This window comes from Lytechinus pictus, chromosome 18 (assembly GCF_037042905.1).
Source record: "Lytechinus pictus isolate F3 Inbred chromosome 18, Lp3.0, whole genome shotgun sequence".
Classification (NCBI taxonomy): Eukaryota; Metazoa; Echinodermata; class Echinoidea; order Temnopleuroida; family Toxopneustidae; genus Lytechinus; species Lytechinus pictus.
Genome location: NC_087262.1, coordinates 23,847,069 through 23,863,526, shown reverse-complemented (window position 1 = coordinate 23,863,526; position 16,458 = coordinate 23,847,069). Strand labels below are relative to the sequence as shown.

The following is a 16,458-nucleotide window of genomic DNA, read 5'->3' as shown; positions in this document are numbered from 1 at the left end:
CTTCATAATCCCGTTATGATTCATACTGCTAGGTTCACGATGCTATCACCCACCAGCCAGACACAGTCGTCCAGGGACCGTGACAGTTTATTCAAGAGGTAATCTTGCTGAATTAAGCGGCAAACTCACGATGATAATTATTTAAATATGTGACTCTGAATCACAAATCTTCTGACAAGTATTCTAGGAGACGTTTGTATTCTTGGCTTTTAAATATAGACAGATACATCTTGCATTGCCTAAGACACAGAGAGGCCTGATAAAGCACATGGGTTCACAACAATAATTATATGTTTTAGTTTTGTAAAAAAAAGTCTAATTAACATCTTCCGGACCTGCTAATTGAGAAATGACGGAGATACTCATTTTTCATGGAAAGACTTCCAATCCGAGACAAACAAAGAGCAAAACCCGAAGTATGAGTATTTGTGTTGATTTCCATGTGTTTGTGTTGTTTTGTTGTGTAGATTTCAAAACAAAATTTAGTTAGAAATCCAGGATTCTCGATACAAAAGGAATATTTCCCTTAGCAATAATTTTCTCATCTTTTGCAAGATTATACAGAGTGAAGGCAGTGTGGAAACTGAAGAAGTTGGTTCTTTAGCAAGCACTTAATAGTGATTTTCATTACAGATCAAGCATGCGATCTTAAACACATAGGAGTAATGCCGAAAATTGGTTTACAAATTATAATTCCTCCGATTAATTTACTATCTATTGTCCACGGCGAACTGCATTTCCATTTCCGAATTCCATTTCATCGTGACTTGGCCGTGAACCATAGCCTGGTGGTTAAGTCGTTGCCCGGCAAGCAGTAGGTGGCAGGTTCGAATCCCACTGGTTCAATTTTTCTGACTTATAATTTTCATTACAGATCAAGCATGCGATCTTAAACACATAGGAGTAATGCCGAAACTTTGTTTACAAATTAGAATTTCTCATATTAAAGCCTCTTTATTTACCATTTAATAATCATAATCCTTTCATGACAAAGGTAAATCTAATTAGACTTCTTATAGAATTCATCTTCAATCATATCATGTTATCTATACTCACAAAGACCTGGTTGGTGTTTCAGAAAGCTGTTCGTAAAGTTATGCACAACTTTACGCACGACTGGAACCTGTTCTTAGGCACTAAATCAGTTACATAGGGATATCATTTAGAACAAGAAATGGTCACCAGTCGTGCGTAAAGTCATTCGTAACTTACGAACAGCTTTATGAAACGGGACCCTGCATTGAATCCATTATTACGACATATCAATATCATCAAATAAAATGACAGTAAGAAAACCCCGAGTAGAGCCATTATTCACGTTTTCAAATTTCCGACCTTTTATTTCAGATCATATTCAGGAACTGAATTTATTTACAAGAAAACAGGTTCTATAACTAATCAATTAAATAACAAAGGTGAAATTGCTCTTACAGTAATGGACGGGTAAATTTTTAATAGCAGGTAGCTTAGGGTAAAGAAATCTCGAATGAAATAGAAAAATGTACTTAAAGGAACAATTTTAAAATGTGGTGAATGGGAGGGAAAGAGAATCTAATTCAAAAGGGAAGCTCAAACAATATACATGATATACTACAAGTTAATTTTATCCGTCCATTACTTTGTATACTATTATCAGCTTCATTAATATTATGTAAACTTAAATGCTTCTTAATTCTGGTTTAACTAGTTAGACTTGCAATTTAATAAGTCAAGAGTTATTTCACCTTTGTCATTTGATTAATTTAATTCTATATAAAGAACCCGTTTCCTGAAGATAATTCATTTCCTGAAGATGATCTGAAATAAAAGGTCCAAAATATGAACTCATGACTTGTGGCTCTACTCAGAGTTTTTTTTCCTGTCATTTTATCTGCATTGACGGAATATTTAGCAGTTTTGATACTTTTAAATCCAGAAGGAAAATATGAGTCGACTGAGCTTTGTCATTTCATTTAAAGGGAAATTCAATCTAAATATATGTGATGAGGTGAGCGTAAGTGCAAGAAAAAAATTGAAAATGTCATAAATTTTTCACCTGATTCATGAAGCTTTCAGCGTTATGTTTGTTTGATTTTCTCCTTTGATTCAAATCAACTTTTGGGGGTGGATGGAACTCTCTTTTAACTGGTATCACCATGCCTACTAGCCTCTTGTCGAGGCCCTGGCGGCTGCTTCCCGAGCGAAGCGAGGGATATAGCAAAGTAGAGCGCAGCGAGCCATCCTCGCTGCGCTCGCCAGGCCTAATTCGCTTCGCGAATTAGGATATCCCTCGCTTCGCTCGGCAAGCAGCCAGGGACTCGACAAGAGGCTACATGCCTACCGAAAATGGAGTGCTATTTCATGTAAACTAGTAAATCAAAATGTCTTTCACTTTCTGGCCATAGTGTAAAGTATCTTCTGAATATAATTTTTATTATGCAGAAAAAAAAACCTTCAAAGAAAAATACACTTCATCTCTTTTAAAATATATGAATTTGATGATACTGATCATTATGCTACATGTTCCACTTTTACACAATATTTTGTAATTGTTGTAAAATAAGGGGGGGGGGGGGTATTTTGACGAAATGCAGGGTTACACGATTACACGACCGGACGCGATTTTCCGATAATTCGGATAAGCCACAAACGTGAGGGTCGGTTTTAGTCTGCATGCACAGACCCTTGGTTTTCGCAATTCGCATAGTGCATAATGCACACTGCAGAGTCTGAAGCAGTGAGACTAGATTCACTATGTACTGTGATTTGCTCTACCTCTACTACAGACAGAACCTTTGGCGTCTAGTCTTTACTCTAGACCAGTGGCGTACCTAGGATTTTCCAAAGGGGTGGGGCAAATTCGTCCGCCAAAAAATTTGACAAGCAAAAAAAAAAAAAAAAAAGGTCTTCAACCGCAAGTAAAGGACATTTCGCACCAGAAAAAAAAATTGACAAGCAAAAAAAAAAAAGTCTTCAAGTTCAAAGGAGGGGGCTTGTGGCTCGTCAGGGATCAGTTTTGACTCGTCCTTTGCATGAGTTGTGACTCGTCAGGAGGGGGCAGTCTGCCCCCCTGCCCCCCCTTAGGTACGCTAGTGCGGGGCTAGTGCTCTAGACCTGTTATAGGTTAAAGTGTCACATATGAGTCTGTGATTGCAGACTAGGTCGATTTTGAGTCGGTATTCCTGTGTCGCTGCATAATAAAAGGGCTATACCCTTTTCAAATATGAATTTCATACTTAAATAAATTCTTTATTTTGCTTTGTCAAAAAACAATTTTCATGGATTTCCATGATGATAGGTGAAAGTTATCGATCATCAATTGACGATGATAATGAGACAACACTAATGAAACTAAAAGCTGCTGTTACTAAAAGATGGTACAGATAAACCACTCATACATGCATTATGCTAGATGCACAATTCACAAGAGTCTATTAATGTCAAAATGTCTATATACATATATATATTGTCATATCAGGGAGGGGAGCTTAAGAAAATACCCTTCCTGGTATGACTATCACAACAACTCCATCAACAATACAAAACAGAAACAAACGGAAAATGAGGCAAAATTCATAAAATTACCTTAAAACTTCTTTTATTACGCAAAGGCGCCCTCTTGCGCTGACAAGAATCGCACATGTACATGACATACCTCCCCCCTTAAAAGAAGAAAGTTATAGCAATTTAACTTTCTTTCATTTTAAAGGAGCATGTTGAAATAGCATAACATTATAACGCTCAGAAGAACGAGGAATATGAAAACTAAAAAAATTCATTCAAGTGTATAGTCAAGACGTAGCATCATAAACATTTACAAAAAGAGATGCAGAAAACTTCAATCAATAACAAGTTGGTTTTACCTTAGGAATTCCAATATCACTTAAAAAAAACATATGCCAATACAACAAGGTGACTTAACTCTGCAAGACTCTTGTCTTTTTATATACATACATATAAAACCTTTCTATAGCAACATGAGCTATTTAATCATAAAAAAATAAAATAAAATGCAAGAACTTTGATCCAGCTTCATGTTTACAAATGCAGAACCTGAAAAGAGAGAAAAAATAAATAAATGAAGAGAGTAAGAGTTAGAATATGTAGACTTGTTAGAACAGAATGAATTGTTCCATGTAATTGATAAAACGATTTTGTCATTAAAAGATAGTTGTTAATAAATTGTTAGAGACATTCATTTCAAAACATTGCTTGACCACCTGGATGTTGGAGTAAAAAGAAGAAAATCACCCTTTTTTTTTAAATTGTTATTATTGTTAGTGTTATTTGTTTTTGTTTTCTTTTAATATTTTTATGTGAATACTAGTTAACGACCGGTTTGCAGCTTTCCGGTTATGTTTTTTTTTTTTTTTTTTTTTTTATTATTATTGTTTTGTTTGTTGTTTCTAAGGAGGTTATTCGGCAATTGACTGTTAGATTTGCCTAAACTCTAGAAAGTGCATCCGCAATAACATTGTCATTTCCCTTGATATGAGTCACGTTCAGCCCATAAGGCTGAAGAAACAGACTCCAACGGAACAATCTCTGGTTCTTGTTCCTAAACCTTTCGAGGAAGGTTAGTGGATTGTGATCCGTGAAAACGGTCACATCAGGGCAGCTACTCAAATACACATCAAAGTGTTGAACTGCCAGCACCAGACCTAGGCACTCCTTCTCTACCGTAGAGTATCTTTGCTGGTGTACATCAAGCTTCTTCGAAAAGTAGCTCACGGGTTTCATGAAACCCTCTTCATCCAACTGAAGGAGAACTGCACCAACTCCTACCTCACTTGCATCAGTGGCCAGTAGGAACGGATGCTCAAAGTTAGGAGCCTGCAATACAGGCTTTGAGATAAGAACAGCTTTCAATTTCTGAAAGGCAATCTCACATGGTTTGGTCCAATCAAACTTGGTCCCCTTCTTGAGAAGATCTGTAAGAGGAATAGCAATGTCACTGAAATTCGGAACAAACTTGCGGTAAAACCCACACATGCCCAGAAACCTCATCACCTCCCTCTTTGTGGAAGGGGCAGGGAAATCCACAATAGCTTGGATCTTTGCCTCTCGTGGGGCAACGCGTCCATGCCCTACTACATGACCCAAGTAAGATACTGTTGCCTGCGCAAACTCACACTTGGACAAATTCACAACAAGTCCTGCCTTGGTCAATCTGACAAACACATCTCTCAAGCAAGTTAGATGATCTGACCAGGTATCACTAACTACTAGAATATCATCAAGATATACTACAACATTGTCCAGTCCGGCAATTACACAATTCATGAGCCGTTGAAATGTCGCTGGAGCATTCCTCATGCCAAATGGCATAACCCGACACTGGAATAACCCCTGTGGGGTCACAAATGCAGAACGTTCTTTAGCCCTCTCTGTTAATGGCACCTGCCAATAACCTTTCATCAGATCCAGCTTTGTGATATACCTTGCATTACCAATCTGATCAATGCAATCCTCAATACGAGGTAGAGGAAATGAGTCAGGTTTTGTTACAGCATTGACTTTCCTGTAGTCAATGCAAAAACGCTGACTCCCATCTGGTTTTGGAACAAGAACTACAGGTGAACTCCAGCAGCTCTGACTAGGCTCAATGACACCGCATGCAAGCATATACTCAAGTTCCTTCCGCACCTGGCTCTTCTTTCTTGGATTCAAACGGTAGGGATGTTGTTTAATAGGCAGATGATCGCCTACATCAACATCATGAATAGTCTCTCCGGTATATCCCAACTTATCTCCACATACTTCAGGGTAATCAAGAAGTATTTGCACTACATCCTGCTGTTCAAAATCTGATAGATGACCCAATATCTTTGAGGGATCAGCCATCACCTGTGAGTTATTCACCTTTCCAGAAATCCCTTCACCAATCTCCGCTTCCACCGGGATTTCAAGTTCTGCAGGAATATGTTCTGCTGCCTTTTCACAAACAACAGCAACTGTCGCCACCTCGTCACGATCATAATACTTCTTCAGCATATTAATATGGCAAACCCTCTTTGTTTTTCTCCTATCTGGAGTACTCACAAGATAGGTTTCTTTACCCAAGTTCTTCTCTACCACATATGGACCACTGAACTTTGCTCTAAGAGGTTCACCCTGGATGGGCAGTAACACAAGGACTTTGCTACCAGGCTCGAATGAGCGAGGTTCTGCCTTCTTATCTGCCCGGGCCTTCATTGCACCTTGAGACAACCTCAAATGTTCCCCCGCGAGTTCACACGCCCTCAAGAGTCGTTCACGAAATTGTGACACATAATCAAGCACATTCCCACTCTCCACCCCAAAATCTGACAACATATGCTCCTTCACTACCTTGAGAGGACCTCTTGGCTCATGGCCAAACACAAGCTCAAATGGGGTGAATCCCGTAGATTCATTTGGAGTATCACGAGAGGCAAATAGGAGGAAAGGAATGCCCTTTTCCCAGTCTCCAGAGTTCTCAGAGCAGTAAGACTTGATCATTGTCTTTAAGGTCTGATGGTATCTCTCAAGGGCACCCTGCGACTGTGGGTGGTAAGGTGATGAGTTTACCTGCTTGATTCCTAATTGATGCATCACCTCCTGGAATACACTAGACGTGAAATTAGAGCCCCGATCTGACTGGATGTCTTGAGGGAGTCCATAGCGTGTGAAGAACACCAAGAGGGCATCAATAACCGTCTTAGCCTTAATGTTCCTCAACGGAAAAGCTTCTGGAAAACGTGTGGTGGAATCCATGACAGTAAGCAAGTATTGATAACCTGCCTTGGTTTTCGGCAAAGGGCCAACACAATCTATCAATACACGGCTAAATGGTTCAGGAAAAACAGGAATTGGAATAAGTGGGGCTGGTTTGATGTGATGTTGTGGCTTGCCCACCACCTGACAGACATGACATGACTTACAATACTCAGATACGCACTTCCTGAGACCAGGCCAGTAGAAATGAGCCCTAATCCTGGCCACTGTCTTCCTCACACCTAGATGTCCAGCAAGGGGAATATCATGAGCTAACCTTAGAATCTCTGCTCGATACTGGGGCGGGACAACAATCTGATCTACCGCAACCCAATCTTCATCAGCTGGGCGACCAGGAGGACACCATTTTCGCATCAACACACCAGACTTGATGTAATAACACTGTGAGACCTTCTCAGCCTCCTCTGCTGTCAAAGCAACATGATACAAACCCTTCAAGTCTGCAGCTGACTGTTGGGCTGCAATCAAGGCAGGCTGGCTGAAAACAGTCCTATCATCACCAGTCTGACTATTCATTCTCTCACTCAGATCTCTGAAAATTGTATCCCCTAAATCTATGTCACCACCATTTTCAACCTCTCTCTCATCTCGCCCTGCCATAGCCTGCGCTCTGGTAACCGCACACGATGGAAAAATACCTGGGATAGCCGTTTTCAAAGCCTCTGTCTTGGAATCCACTACCGGCATGTCACTCAACACAGTAGATGGCTGCACCTTACCCCCAGCCAAATCATTGCCAAGCAGCATTGTGATTCCCTTCATAGGCAATCGAGAAACAACGCCAACTGTCACTCGCCCAGAAACCAGCCCACTACAAAGTTCTACATCATATAGAGGAACAGATTTGAAACCCTCATTCACATCTTGGATCAGAACTCTCATCATACCTTGGAATAAGCTTTACCCTGGCAGAGAACCCAGCTTCCATTGACCTTTTCTCTCTCTCACCCAACTGCCCACTCTGAGACACAATTTCACTATGCCGCATCATCTCAAACTCCAGTCGCTTTCTTTCCATTTCCCTCTCATGCTCAGCAGCTCTCAGCCTATCTCTTCTTTCTTCTAGTTCAATACGGGCCAGTGCAAGCCGTACTTCATCACTGTCAAGTTTAGTTCTGTCATCACAATCATTATCAGAATCACCACTCATACTTTCAGGTATCAATTCCGCACGGGCCGCAATAGCAGAAAATAACTCTGCCTTAGTCTTCAAATCCGAAAGATCTAGCGACATTTTCTGTCCAACCGCTATCAGATCATCTTTACGCAGCTGACGCAAGCGAACGAGTGTAAGGTCTGCCTCTAAAAACGTATCTACATTAAACTGTGCCATATTTCTCTATCCAGTAAATTGACAGAAAAAAAAGAAGAATGAAAGAAAAGAAACAAGTATTTAGGAGATCTAACAACAGTATGTCTAAAAAAAATCATTAAAATGTCATGCGCCCATGCCACGGACCAGGCTATGTCACACGCGTTTCAGTTTTGAAACCATATGTTCAGGTCTAATGTCAAAATAGTATGACCTAGTCTAAGAGACAAAAAAAAAAGGTCACATCAAAAACTCCTCTATTCTAATAAGAGTCTAACTCTAACGTTAAGGCTCTAGAATGGCATAGGACCTAGACTGACTCAAGAATCAAGGATAGGTCTAAATCATCAAAGTAGACAACGTTACGAAATGTCCTTGCCGGCCAAACTCATCCAGGCAATGAACAGAGCAGAATCGCAACGAAAAATGTCCTGGAAAGTGCAGAAAAATGCACAGTATTGACAGTAAGAATATTAAATAGCACCAGCCAACGACTGCAGTACAAGCTATTTAATAAATAGACCTAAATCCTGAAATCGAGACCACAAACAACGCCTACGCTACATGTAACTTAGTACAGAAGTAGCCGAGACAAGCAAGCAGTAGGCAAATGCCAAACTCAAAGCAGAGAAAACCCCCGACATCAAATTAGATACGTGGGACAATAACGTAAACAAAAGCGAGATCGGACACAACCCGAGCAAGAAAAATGGCTTGTAAAATTATATTTCGGACAAGCCCCCATATGTCATATCAGGGAGGGGAGCTTAAGAAAATACCCTTCCTGGTATGACTATCACAACAACTCCATCAACAATACAAAACAGAAACAAACGGAAAATGAGGCAAAATTCATAAAATTACCTTAAAACTTCTTTTATTACGCAAAGGCGCCCTCTTGCGCTGACAAGAATCGCACATGTACATGACAATATATTTATATATAAAGCGGGCCTCTTGATTTCAAAATTGAATTATAATTTGAGATTAATTGGGTCATTTGTGATGTAACGTAATTGATGTCTTTAAATATGACATGGTCACCAGCATTGTCTTAAATATCGAGATCAAAACTCACCATTTTCATTGCCTTTTTTTAGCGCGAAGAGCAAAACACTTTCACCAAACAAATAACAGTGTCTCTAAACCTTAAATGTTCAAGTGTACTTCAAGTAACAATCATCTACAAATCAAATATATTAATTATAATTTCGCAAAATAAATTACATTCATTTATATCTATTCTCCCCCTTCCTGATCTCCACCCCTCTCTCGATCCCTCCACTTCCTCATCTTCTCTCTCTCTCTTTCTTTCTATATCTCTCTACACTCTAAACAATATTGGGTAAAAGTGCTGCATGAGGGTAATTGTGTGTCCAACCAACATTGGGCATTTCTTTTGGGCATTTTATTTATCCAGTGTGATGAAAATTTTGCCCATTCTAAAGACGTTGCTGCTGATTTTTTAACCTTACTGGATAATAATGCTTCCCGCATTGGGTAAAATACTGCCCCGAATTGGTTGGACACATGTTTACCCTCATGCTGGTAGAAATTGTACCCAATATTTTTTACAGTGTATCTGTTTCAATCTCTCACCCTTCCCCCCACCCCACCCCGCTCCAAGCAGTGTAATGAGCAAACAAATAATGAGGGGCACAACATTACGTACAGGGCCGGATCCAGGATTTTCCAAAGGGGGAGGGGACATTTTGTTCAGGCAAAATTTGACAAGCAAAAAAAAAAGGTCTTCACTACCAAATCGAGATCATTTTGTTCCAGGAAATAATTTACAGCCCCCCCCCAAAAAAAACGATCCTCATGTGCGTATGCATGGCATATTCCCTTGAAAAATTGGGGGCTACCACTCAAATGGGGGGGGGGGGGGGGGCACGGGCCGGATATGCCCCTACCTGGATCTGCCACTGATCACGTATGAGGGAAAAAATCTAGAGTCACGAATAAGCGAAATTTCTGGCCTTTTTTAAAACGAAAATCTAATTTTGTGATAGATTTGACGGATCAAAATAATATATTTAACCCTTTTCACTTCACTTTTATTTTTTTTCCTCTTTATTCTTGACCCCCGCCCGTCACCCCCCTCTATTTTTTAGAGGGCAACACAACCGTCAGGCCTCCCCATGTATATGCCCGTAAATCTGAATCCGACATTTTGCATCCTCACTGGTTTGACTTTGGAGGAACTCCTCCAAGGTTTCATGCGAACTGTCGGGTTTACCTCACAGCGGGCTTCCGGTTCCGGTCCAGGGTTCACCTCGTGAGAGAGGTCACCCAGGTCACGTGATCAAGGTCATTGTAACCAACTATATGGTAGTCATGGTTCTGTCACGGAGTGAGATCATCAGACGAAATAAAGTTTTGGTATTTCCTCGTTTTGTTATGACCTCCTGGATAGTTAACCCACATACATGACATAGGACATATTGCAGTAGTCTGCAAACACAGACTCCTGTTTGACACTTCAACCAATAATAGGTCTAGAGTGAAGACTAGACTCCAAAGTCTCTGCAGAGACATGTCTGTATCAAATAACTTGGTAGAATCACTCACAGTACATAGTGAATCTAGTCTCAATAATGCAGACTGCATTGTGCACTATGCGAAGTGCAAAAACCAAGGGTCTGTGCATGCAGACTAATACAGCTGTCTGATATGTACTGTTCAAATTACATTTCAAGAAGTTGTCAAAACAATTTTGAACACGGTGTAATTTAGGATAGCATTTAGCAGTTATCAGTCATATAAAGCCTCTAGACAGCGTTTTGAAGAATGCATGAAAAAAAAACCCCGATACACAAGCAGATATCCCCCGATATATCCTTGGAGATCGTACATCGTTGCTCATCGTGGATGAAGGCCCAATAGCACACAGTCACATCCATAAAAATCGATTCCGGACCGATCAAATCATTATCATACCAATCATCAATCGGTTTGGAGTCGGGTTCGTTGGTATGACTGTAACATTCGGTATCATCAATTTACTCACCTTCATCGGCAACATTTCAGAGAGCATGAAACACGGCATGTTGGCCTCAATTTGTAAAAAAAAAAAATGGTAATTTTGATGGCTGATGATTTCAAAATGGAAAAGTGTCTCCGGATTACATAGACAGGTAGCAGGATATTAAACACATGTGGTATATCACTTAGGGCGACCATGATATACCAGGGATGATACAAGTTTGAGTAGAGATAAATTGACGTTTAGTTATGTTCAGCTCGGCTTTGTATTTTATACTAGTATCTTCAAGAAGGCGTATCTACGACATGGGCGACATGGGCGCCCGAGACAAACGCTGAAATTGCGCCCTTCAACATGTTCCAGCATATAGAATACAACAGAATAACTTAATTTTCAATTTTTTCCACTGGATTACATAGACATACAAAAAAAATGTTGACATGTCAACAGAACAATTTATTTTATCCAAGGTTTGATTCAAGGTGGAGCCTTGTGGCCCAGTGGATAAGTCTTCTGACTTTGAAACAGAGGGTCGTGGGTTCGAATCCCAGCCGTGGCGTAATTTCCTTCAGCAAGAAATTTATCCACATTGTGCTGCACTCAACCCAGGTGAGGTGAATGGGTACCCGGGAGGATTAATTCCTTGAATGCATGAACGCTCAAAGGCAGCTCGAGCTAAAGCCGGGGTAACGATAATAATAACAACGCGTCTCGGAACAGAATATTTCTAGATAGATGGCGCTATATAAAATGCCTATTATTATTATTATTCACGTAAGGTATATAATTAGTAATTAGGAAGCGCTGAAGTTACACCCCTTCCAATTGTTATCGCATCTGTCTTCTTGTTTTTGATAACTCTAATTGTTTCCCCTTAATTTTACATTTTGCCCTCTTTGCGTCCCCCTGGTGGGATGGGGGGGGGGGGGGGGACGTACCCTTTAACCCCTTAGACACGCATTTGAATATCCTTCTGGTTCTGCAGCTATTTAAGCTCCATGTGGATGCGTCTATCAAAACAACTTGTATATTCATATAACATGACATGCAAAATCAAATTATCTTGGAAAAGTTCAATAGATTACGCACAACTTCCAACCATCAATCGTATGTTTGTATAACTAAATATCTATTCTTATTTTCATATTGATATCATGCAACCTTACTTTTCATATAAATTTCATCAACGCTTATTTCATCACCCATTTATCAATTAAATGGAACATTGGTGTAATATCCATGTGAGTAACCTAAAAGTGTTGATTATTGACAGTATTATTACTTTTCGTTTAGCAGATTTTTCTTTAATTTGAAAACAAATGGAAATGGAGCATTCTCTAAGCCCGATATCAAAATTTAATATATGTTACCTTCGTACCTAATTATGGATGGAATTAAATACATTTTCGATTTAAAGAAGCATACAATATTAATGACTAATATAAAATAGAACTAATTTCAACTTATAAACCTAATACCCATTTAATTCATGCGTTTTGAAAGCAAACGCGACATTTTTAATACGTTCACATGAATTTGTGGCTGTTTTAAAAGACAAACAGACTTTGGAATAATTATATTATTTTTTCCTGGATCGAAGTCAATATCTATACATTTTACTGGATCTTGACTAATAATACATTTAACCTTCAAGTTACAACATTGATAATTATAAGGTAACATCATTTAAATCACTTCATATCATTTAGAAACTTGATAAGATACACATTCTGATTTCATAATACTAAAATAATTGTATGGTTTGAAAAAACTTTGAATCATCGTTTTATACATATTAGTGTTTTTTTTTGGTCCGATTTATTGAGTTTATTCTTTTGTTTTGTATACAATCTTACAAACTTAGTCATAAGTTAAAACCAAGCTTAAACTTTTAGAATGTCATCCATTATTATAATTTTTATTCTTATCATTATAATTATAATCATTATTGGTGTTATTATTGTAATTATTTTATACCAACAGCAAGAATATGATTTTTATGTCATTGTTGATTTCATTTTAATTTGTGCAAGTGAATAAATGTTTAATATCTGAATATAGTCAAACTGGATTTTAGATGAACTGATTGCAGACACATTGAAGTTAAACCACGGGAAATTCGATTAATATTGTTAATCAGACAAGACAAAAAAATCGCGAGACCAGGTTTTAGGAAATGTGCCTTCCAATGGTAACCAGTAACTTGCATGGGATCCTATGCAAAGGGACCCAAGCGAAAGAGGGTTTAGTATATAATGTCTAACGTTGATATCAAGCATGTCAAGAGGTAAATTGTCCGGGGTAACTGCCCATGAGGTTATTCGTTACAATTTGACCGATTAGCAAGGTGTTAACTTGATAATGAATTATCAATACATTGATGGTATAGTTCCCTGAACTCTGACTGAAGTTTAAATCTAGATCGCTTGAAGGAAGGAAGGCATTGCGTGGTCAAATCATTAGATAATATCAAAATAAAGTCACGCATTTGGGGTAGTAATGGTTTTCCAGCTTTTGGTCATATAATCATATACGTGAGCCCTTAAAACATAATAGAAGTATTGATAAATTTATCTCTTGAAAGAGCATTGAACCTTGTGGGGATAGGATACCTCAGTCACATTTATTCTACGGCGGCCGTATATACGGCGAGTCGAAAACAGCCGTTTTAACTTTTTTGTACCAGGTACATACATACATGTATAGGTGGTTCGAATAAAAATGAATAAAACGGCTCTTTTCGACTCGCCGTACAACCGCCGTATATAGAGCAAATGTGACCGAGGTATTAGTTATACAGGGACCCGGTCGCACAGGAACGATTTTTGAAGAGGGGGTGCCGGTTAAGATACATAGAAGTGGTCCTCATAACCGAGCCAGAACTACATACACAACTGAAAATATGGATACGGGCGAAGTAAAAATGGCAGAATCATTAACCTGATTCATGTGATCGTATCGGATTATAATTAACTTAAAACAAAAAAATATATATTTTCAGTCTTAGCATCATCACTTGTCATCATTACCTTCGAAAGGAATAGGCCTTTATAATATCTTTCCGTGAAGAAATTATATACAAAACTAAAGTATGTTTAACAAACCGTCCATGACTCATTATATTTCACGTTAATTATTCATTGAAAGTACTTATGTTTATCACACTTTGTGTACTGAACTGAAGGAGATCGGATTAAAACAGAGCAAAAATAACTTCAGTAATGTTCAAGTTCAAATAAACATTGATTTTCTTTCAGTCACCATCGAATGTTATGTAGATTGAACTTTGCACAGAGTGCCACAGACTATCACATTGGTTTGTATGGAATCATACTCTGCACTCCATAATCTATAGTTTTCCAAAATATCAATTGAAAAACAATTGTCTTATACTGCAGCTAAATCAGTAAGTCCGCAAAAAATATTCCTGTTTTTTTTGGTGGTGGATGTTCAAATATGCAAAAATATTGTATAAGAACAAAGTCACGACAAATTAATAAATAACTATTAAAAAGATTACTGAGTGGATAATATTGATAAACTAATGAAATAAATGCAGTATTGAATAGTCAAATAAAAGACTGACTGGATGGATAAATGAATGAATGAATGATTCAATAAATAAATATTACGAGTTCGAACAATGCAATGAGCAATGACAATTTCAATTGTCATTAAGTAATGGGAAAAGACGTAGCCCCCCCCCCCCCTCTTCACTGATCCCTCTTGATACCGGAAGTTCTGAAAGAACTATGGGAAGGAAGTTTGCTCATCGCACCAACACCAAGATAAGTCATGTGATACCCACAACCGAGACATCATGTCTCTTTTATAAGAATAAAAAAATACCCAACGATTTGGCATTCTCGTGTTTTCAAGTTCAGCATAAAGACTCGATGTAGTGGATTGTTTAACAGCAATCAAGCGGATGAAATGTTGACATTTGTCCGTCTATCTGTCATCTTCGTATTTTCTGTCATCTTATTGGGCAATACCATCCCAACATTGATTCAGGGGCATTGGAATGATTTTTTTTTTAAAGAGGGGGTGCTGATTTGAAAGGGAAAATGGTCTTATTCCAAAATGGAGGTGGATTTTGGGTCAAATGTCTAGGTGCTGCTCCGACCAGGGCCATGTACGGATGTGAATTTAATCAATAGAGTACAATTAAACAAAATAACATTGAAATTTCAATCGGAATTGGATTTAGAAAATGAGAAAGTTAACACGGTACTGCTTCTATTGGTTTCACATATTTTCACAAGAAACATGGCTATTTACCTATGAAACGAGCGATATGTAAATGAATATACTGGTAATGGCGTCAAACACACACCAGGTATGTCATTACATGAAATCAAAATATACTAATTTTTCGCTCTGGACAATGACCTACTGATGCTATGTTTTTTTTTATTGGGGGGCCTATAAAACCTTTTTTATGAAAAATGTATGTTTAACATAATTGGGTTCATAGAGATTTCCAAAATCCTGTTGATTTTGTAAATGCTATCCAAATGAAAAATTGGCTTAAAAGAAAATATATATATATATAAATCAGAGAAACAGACATGTAAAGCTTTTAACAAAATCGAAAAAAAATATTTGTTTTACTTTTTGGAAGAAAGCTGCAAATTTCTGGTGACGATCTGCAAGAGATGTGTCTACTTTAAGAATTACATGGTTTAAACATGGTTTAAAGACCGATTCAACTATCGTAACTTCTCAATCATTATGCGATTCCTTTCAAACTACATCATTCTATTTTATTACTTTTGCTCTTTCACACAAAAGCCTCAATTGCAGCAGACTTTTATTTGAAAATGAATTAGCAGGTATTAAACTATTGTTATATAGTTCCGGACAGGCCATAAAATCTAAAGTTAGATCCATACTCATCATTGTGACGTCATATTTTGTGAGGGATAAAATGGGAAATGCTTTTCATTATCCATCTATTGAACAAGCCATATGGAAATATACTTTAATGTATTCATGATCATCACCTACAGTATGATAACTATCATTATTCTGATCACCATCATCATCACAATCGAAAATCTGAACACGTAACGGCAACGAAATCATTCATCGGAATTTAAAATAATGTACTTTTTTTTTCATTTCTGCTCAAATTTTAATTTCTACTACAAAATGGATCTCTATTATAACCATCAACTTCCTAGTCTGTTACACATTAAATGTACCATTGGAGATCTTTACCTTTGAAAAAGTCCCCCTTCGTTTCTCCATGATGCATTCGCTCATGACTCATGAAAGCACAAATTTCGGTACTCGACAAACTTTTGTGGTGTACTTTTGTTAAAATATCATCACGAAGAGGCCTGAAGGTCCAAAAGGAAATGTCAACATTACTAGCCTATTCTCAAAAGAGATGAATTTAGCGCGAAATGAAAAGGCATTG

General features: G+C 38.1%; 1 protein-coding gene across 1 annotated transcript; it reads right to left on the bottom strand.

Moving 5' to 3' along the window:
- Nucleotides 1-4,422: 4,422 nt before the first annotated feature.
- LOC135157456 (uncharacterized) lies at nucleotides 4,423-7,482 on the bottom strand. Its single transcript, XM_064112806.1, has one exon. It carries the CDS (start codon nucleotides 7,480-7,482, stop codon nucleotides 4,423-4,425), a length of 3,060 nt encoding a protein of 1,019 aa, XP_063968876.1.
- Nucleotides 7,483-16,458: the final 8,976 nt, after the last annotated feature.

Bases quoted from the DNA above. Each gene is read 5' to 3' on its own strand.
- LOC135157456 (XM_064112806.1), bottom strand. From the start codon at position 7,482: ATGCTGCTTGGCAATGATTTGGCTGGGGGTAAGGTGCAGCCATCTACT.